The 6,541-nt window shown below is 42.8% G+C and overlaps 1 protein-coding gene across 1 annotated transcript; it reads right to left on the bottom strand.

Moving 5' to 3' along the window:
* Positions 1-259: 259 nt before the first annotated feature.
* Positions 260-4,772, bottom strand: NIA2 (nitrate reductase 2). Its single transcript, XM_089621397.1, has 4 exons — positions 3,577-4,772; positions 2,970-3,110; positions 2,451-2,683; positions 260-1,821 (listed from the first exon to the last, which is right to left on the bottom strand). The coding sequence occupies exons 1-4, from the start codon at positions 4,571-4,573 to the stop codon at positions 481-483; spliced, it is 2,712 nt and encodes a 903-aa protein (XP_089477523.1). The 5' UTR covers positions 4,574-4,772; the 3' UTR covers positions 260-480.
* Between the last annotated feature and the right edge of the window lie 1,769 nt (positions 4,773-6,541).

Here is a 6,541-nt window from a genome sequence, read left to right as displayed (position 1 = left end):
CAATTCATTACGCAATTATATATGCACTTAGCGAACATACCAATACTAATTGGAATATTCTACACTATGAGGGTCAAACTTACATCCAAGGTCGTTAAGAAGAAAAACGAGTCATGGCTTTTGGAATCTTCTGTAGGAGATCTAAATATTTTACTACCCTTCATATATTAATTATGTACAAGTAATTAGTCAATAACTAAAACCGTCGTAGTTAATAACCACTATAGTTTTCATGCGAAAAAAGATTCAGCAATCCATATGGAAATTGGAACGAGCAATATAACTGATCTATCTCTCGAAAATGTGAAGAAAGTACACATAATAAAACAAAAATAAACAAAGTACAACGACGCGTTATACATACTTAACCCATACATACATACATATATATATACAATTAATCAAATGCTGTTGTTCGTCACTATCATATTATTACCACCACCAGGAACACATACCGAAAATATATAACATATATATATATCAAAAGACGAGCAATTCGTTCTTGGTATCGTATCCCATATTCTCGAGGTTGGGCTGGACGGCGTACTGGATCATCGGCGGCGGGCCACACGTCATGGCGAGGGTGTCCTCGGCCCGCTCCGGCACGTGGGCCCTCAGGATATCCTCGGTGATGAAGCCCGTACTGAATCCCCACCCTTCCTCGGCCTTCTCAACGACGTACCACACGTGGAAGTTGGCGTGGCTCGCAGCCCAGTCGTCGAGCTCGGCGCGCAGGAGAATATCCTCTTCGGACCTGTTGGCGTACACCACGTGCATCTCCGTGTCGTCCTCCGGGTCCCGCAGAACCGCCTGGGCTATCTGGTAGATGGGCGTGATCCCGGTCCCGCCGGCGATCATAGCGAGTCGCCTTGCGTGCTTGGGCTTTCCGTGGACCGAGAACTTCCCGCGGCCCAAGTACTCGATGTGGCCCAACGGGCCTTTGACGTCGACGTAGGACCCGATCTCGAGGGAGTCGAGGTGCTGACTCATCATCCCGCCGTTGGGGAACCTCGGGTGCACGTTCTTGAAGTAGACTTTGATGACGAGCTCGAAGTAGCCGACGGTCTCGACGGAGCTCGAGGGAGTGTAGGCTCTCATGCAAAGCTTCTCCCCGACGGTGGCGCACACGAAGATGTGCTTCCCGACGGGGAGGCCTAGGACCATCTCCTCCGAGGGAAGAGCGAACCTGAAGACGCGGACGTCGTGGGAGATCGAGGTCTTTTCGACGAGTTTGCACGGGATTTTCTCCCTCGGGACGAGGGCCACGGGGCGGGTGGCGGGGGTGAGCTCGCGGATCGGGGCGAGGATGTGGGAGAGCGCGCTGGTGGAGCCGTGGACCGAGTTGTTGGGCGATGAGCTGGCGGAGTCGGAGGTGTAGTAGGACGTCAAAAGCTCGCCGACCCGGTACTCCTCGAGGAGCTTCTTGGCCTTGTCGGAGTGGATTGCGTCGAATTCCTCGGTGCAGTCCGTGCCCGCGTTGATGAGAATGCTGTCGGCTCCTCCGGGGTGCTCCGAGAGGAATCGCGTGCAGTCGTAGATGTGGCCGTGGACCACGATCCAGGCGGACTTTTCCGAGTTGTGTTTTTTCACCTCGGCCATCGAGTAGGTCTTCGAGGCCGTGTTCATGAACGGGGACGAGACCGACTTTTTCAGGGTCGGGTTCGACATGGCCTCCGTGCTCTCCAAGTGCCGCTCCTTGGCCATCCATCCGCCCGACTCGTTGCCCGGCAGAGTCGGGTGCTCGAAAACTATCCCGATTTCCCCTCTATGCGGTTTGCACACGTTGGTCTTCACTCGGAACCAACAATTGTTCATCATACCCTGTTCCAAAAAATACAATTCGTAATTAGATAATTACATACGTCAATACCCAATCAATATTCGCAAAAGCCTCGCATCTCAATCGATTACTATTGAAATAAAATGTCACTATTCTCCTTTATACATCAAGATCAATACCTTCTAATTATATAAATTGTTTTTTAAAAAGACTTTGTTTTTTTTTTTATAACCAATCGATGTTCACAAATTATACCTTGTTCCAAAAAATGTAACTTAAATAAGACAATAACCAATCAATATTCACAAAAGTCTCACGTTGTTATCATCCTTTATTAATTGATAAAATGTCACTATTTCTCCTTTACACATCAAGAATTGTGACCATTCTCTTGTTTATGGTTATTTTTCTGAAGAGAATATTCATAAAAATATACTAGAAAACCATTTAATATCATTACTACAATGACATTTTAGGAAGAAAAAAAAAAGTAGTGGTGGTCAACAAAATATCAGGAGGAGGAGGTGGTCCTACTGCAAGGCTGTCAACCAATGGACTCAACTAGGGCCACGTGGCACGTTATAAGCAGTAGAAAAAATTGTGGCCGAATTTGAAGTTTTTATCAAGTTGACGAGTGAGAGAGTAAATAAATAATAAGACAGAGACATACCATGACGTTCCAGATGAGCTTCTCGGGCTGGGTGTTGAGAGTCTCGTCCCATGCCCGAACGGCGATCTCTTTGGCGACGAGAAGGTTAAGCACTTCAACTTCAATGGACCAGAAACACCAACACCAGTATTTCCCGTACTTGTTGGGCTTCTCGTGGTGTTCCAACGCGCACACGTGCCACGTTTCGCCGCCGTCCATCGTCACTTCCACACGTGTCACCTTTTTCCCTCCGCCTGTGGATCACACAACCGAAACGCGTCAAACGACATGCACCAAAATAAATGTCACTTACGCTGACTGTTTTAATTACAGTCCACTGGAATTTAATTGGCGGTTCATTTTTGAAGTTTCGAGTTACGTGGAAAAGTATCCAACTTTTAAAGTCAGAAAGTCCAGATCCTGTTTTCGTGCACCTAAACTTAAATGTTACGTGATAAAGCTAAATACGACCAATAATTAAAGCAGTAAATAAATTAATTAACAATTTTGTGTGGGTTTGGTTTGATGTATTTGCTTTACCTGAATACGAGTAGCCTTTCAAAGTGTATGGCCTCTGAGTAGTCCACGCGTTAATGGGTAAAATTTCCTCGTGACACGGCGTCGTAATCACTGAGTTGATATTCAACTCGTTTATTATGTACTCGGGCTTGTACCACCACGCTGCAAAAACAAAACAAAAGAATATATACAGTTAGATTAAAACATAAGTTAAAAAAAAATAAAAAAAATACATCAAAACAAACTCTCCTTTCAAATCTTCGTCTACAACTCATTCCCAACCAATTATTTCCATAGTCTAAAATAATAATAATAATTATTATTATCAAACAACACAGAATCCACTACAAGACAAACGCTTTTCAAATATTACTAAACCACTCTCTCATTTAATTTTAAGTTTGGCACACACCCACAACAGAACACACAAGTGACAAAATATTATATAGTATTTTTCAAGGCACTTTCCGGTTGACAAAGAAATATATATATATATATATATATATATATATATATATATATATATATATATATATATATATATATAAAATACGTTCGATTCCCCTATCATTTCAGCCAATGATAACCGAATCCTAAGTTTAAAAAGAAACAAAGAATTAAGTAATACCTTCATCGTTGGCGAGCTCGGCATCGACGTGCGAAGGAAGAACCCGATTGTCCTTGTAATGGTAATGGCTATCGCTCTCAGCAGGCGTGACGATGATACGCTTGAGCCACTTCACCATCCTCCCTCCGATGAACCCCGGAATGATCATCCTCACCGGAAAACCGTGATCCGGCGACAGCCTCTCTCCGTTCTGCATGTACGCCAGAATTATATCCCTAGACGGATCCATCGCAACCTCGTACCGGACGCTCGTCCCGTACTTCGATCCGCCGCCGCCGGGCAGATCCTCCGCCCCTTCGAAGCACACGTGCATCGCTCCCCGGCGCCGCGACTTCACCCCCACGCGCTCCAGCAGCGCGTGGAGAGGCACGCCCCGCCAGACCGACGTGGAAACCCCCGCTGCGCCCCAGTTGAACCCGATCGTCTTCTTCACCAGGTTCTGCTCTTTCCGGCGGTTTCCGGCGCAGACCAGGGTCGCCGGGAATTCGCGGTACGTGAATTCGTTGGCGAGCTGGTCCATGGTGAAGTGGGTTGGGGTTTTGACGAGGCCCGTGACTTCCACGGACCAATCGTCCCACGCGGTTCTAGGGACGGCTCCGTGGTTGCGCACGTAGTGGATTGGGACGGGGGTGATGAAGCCGGAGCTCATGAGCTTGGTCAGCGGTGCTTCGGCGTTGAAGGGGTGTTTTCCGGTGAGGCGGACCATGCTGGCGTTCCGGGCGATCCAGCTGTCGGAGGTTCCGTCGTCGCGGTGGTCGTGAACGGAGGGCTCGAGCTCGGCGCGGCCGCGGCGGATGAGCTCCTCGCAGCCGTGGTCGTTCTCGTCGGACTCCGAGTCGGAAGAGTCGTCGGAGTTCAATGTCGGGGGTTTCCTGTGGAGCGAGAGGTCCGGTTCGGGTTGGTACGCGAAGGACCGGCTCGGACCGGACTTCATGGATCGGACCACGCCGTTCATCGTCGGAGGTGGGAATCGACGGTTCTCGACCGATGTTGCCATGAATCTCGCCTTTCCTTTTCTTTGCTTTGGTCTTAAAATAATTTATAAATGATAAACCGAGAGATTTTCTTTTCCTTCTGTGTCTCTCTCTCTCTCTCTAATTTTTTTCTTGTATTGTTTCCGAGACTTGGGGTTCTGGAAATGAACCGTGGGTTTCAGTGAGGAAATATTGTGAGGGGAAGAGGAGGGATTATATAGCCTCCAACGAGGGAGCAGTGGGGCCCAGTATTGGATTTTGGTGGCGAGTTTATTTTTTTTATTGCGAAAAAAAAAAAACCATTATTTATTTATTTTATTATTTTTTGTTTGTAGATGGAAAAGGCCGGCTTGGAGCCGGGGCTTAGAAGTGGTTCGGGGTGTGTGTGGCTCATAGTGCTTCCAAGTTCCAATCAGGCGCAAATATATAATATTTATATACTTATTTATGCTGTTTATGTACATATTTGTGCACCACGTATATTTGTTTTCAATTATACACATACAAACGTTATCCAAAATATTTTTGATTTGCAAATTGCGATTGGTTTATTGACGTGAGCTGTTGTAATCTTTGTTTTTAATTTAATTATGTAGAGTTTCCCTTTTGTTTCTTTGTTTTACTTTTTTTTTTGGTTCAAGTGATAATTGAATGTTATATCAAATTGATTGTGAGTAATCAATGTCACATATTTTTACTCTCGATTTCTTATTGAATTTGTAGTTTTAAAGATCTTCACAACATCAGAGTCGTAAAAGAGCGAAATTCTGTATATATATATATATATATACACAAGGTGTTGTGTATATATACCAAGCGTGTGCCAAAGTAATGCTTCGTTTGCACGTGCTTTGCACAAGTACCTATAGTTAAATTTAAATTAAATAAATGAAGTACATAGTATTGCTGATAAATTCAACTTACCCAAATAAGTGGGGATGCATGGATGCAAATACAATATATTTGTCATACCATATGATCCCATTAATTTTATTAATATTTTTTTACTTTCAATTATCTCATACATATATGCTAATAAATAAACAATAAATTATGAAAGAAAATAAAACACATCGAAAATTATACACATAGAAAACTGCGGGCATTTAAACAATTATTTAAAAAGGATGCGAGGTTGAACCTTCCCTAGCCAAGTTTAATTGTTTTGTTTTTATTTTTATTTACTTGCGGGGTAACTGAGATGTGCGAATTGTGACTGGAAGGCATAATGAAGCTTCTGGGAAGGTAGATAATTCATGATTAGGGTAACTTTATCGCCAGCCAGATTCTTAAAATATATACATAAAAATACTACACACACTTTATCGCCAGCCAAATTGAAACTTCCTACAATTCCACTAGTCCACTACGATCGTGAACACCGATTCTTACAAAGCAATCTCGTTTTATTTTATTAATTTTTACCAAAATTACGTCACAACATTTCGATGGTATTCAAAAAAATATAAATGCGTTGAATGTTTCTACGTAAGTACGTACGTACATAGTCGACTCATGCATGTATTATTTGAACCTGAATTTTCGGTGTTGGTGACATGAACACACAAAATATGTGTTATATAAAGGATATGTGGTGTATGAAGTATCAGAAGAAGAAATTATAAATATGCTATTTATTTTATAATAATACCAAGATCACGAAATCGTTTTATATGTGCTCTGAATTTTTTGTAATTAGTATTTCTTGAACAAAAAATTAGTATTTCTTGAGAAAGAGCAAGAGCAGATTTAACATGTTTTCCAATTTTTTGTTCAAGAAATACTAATTACAAAAAATTGGAAAACATGTTAAATGTGCTCTTGCTCTTTCTCAAATCCTCTTTAGACTTTCCTCTTTGGCTTATAACACTTTTTATTTATTTATTTATCTAATACTTGTCTTGATCAAAACTTTCCTAATCAGCCTAAATGTAATTTTTGTTGCGTATCTCTGAATTCAATAATGCTCTTCTACAAGCAATAAACTCGTA

The sequence above is a fragment of the Urtica dioica genome, chromosome 7, assembly GCF_054948205.1.
Source record: "Urtica dioica subsp. dioica isolate 48M chromosome 7, U.dioica_male_clone48M_v1_H2, whole genome shotgun sequence".
NCBI classification, from domain to species: domain Eukaryota; kingdom Viridiplantae; phylum Streptophyta; class Magnoliopsida; order Rosales; family Urticaceae; genus Urtica; species Urtica dioica.
Note: the sequence above shows the minus strand (reverse complement) of the source record. Positions and strands in the feature narration are given on the sequence as shown.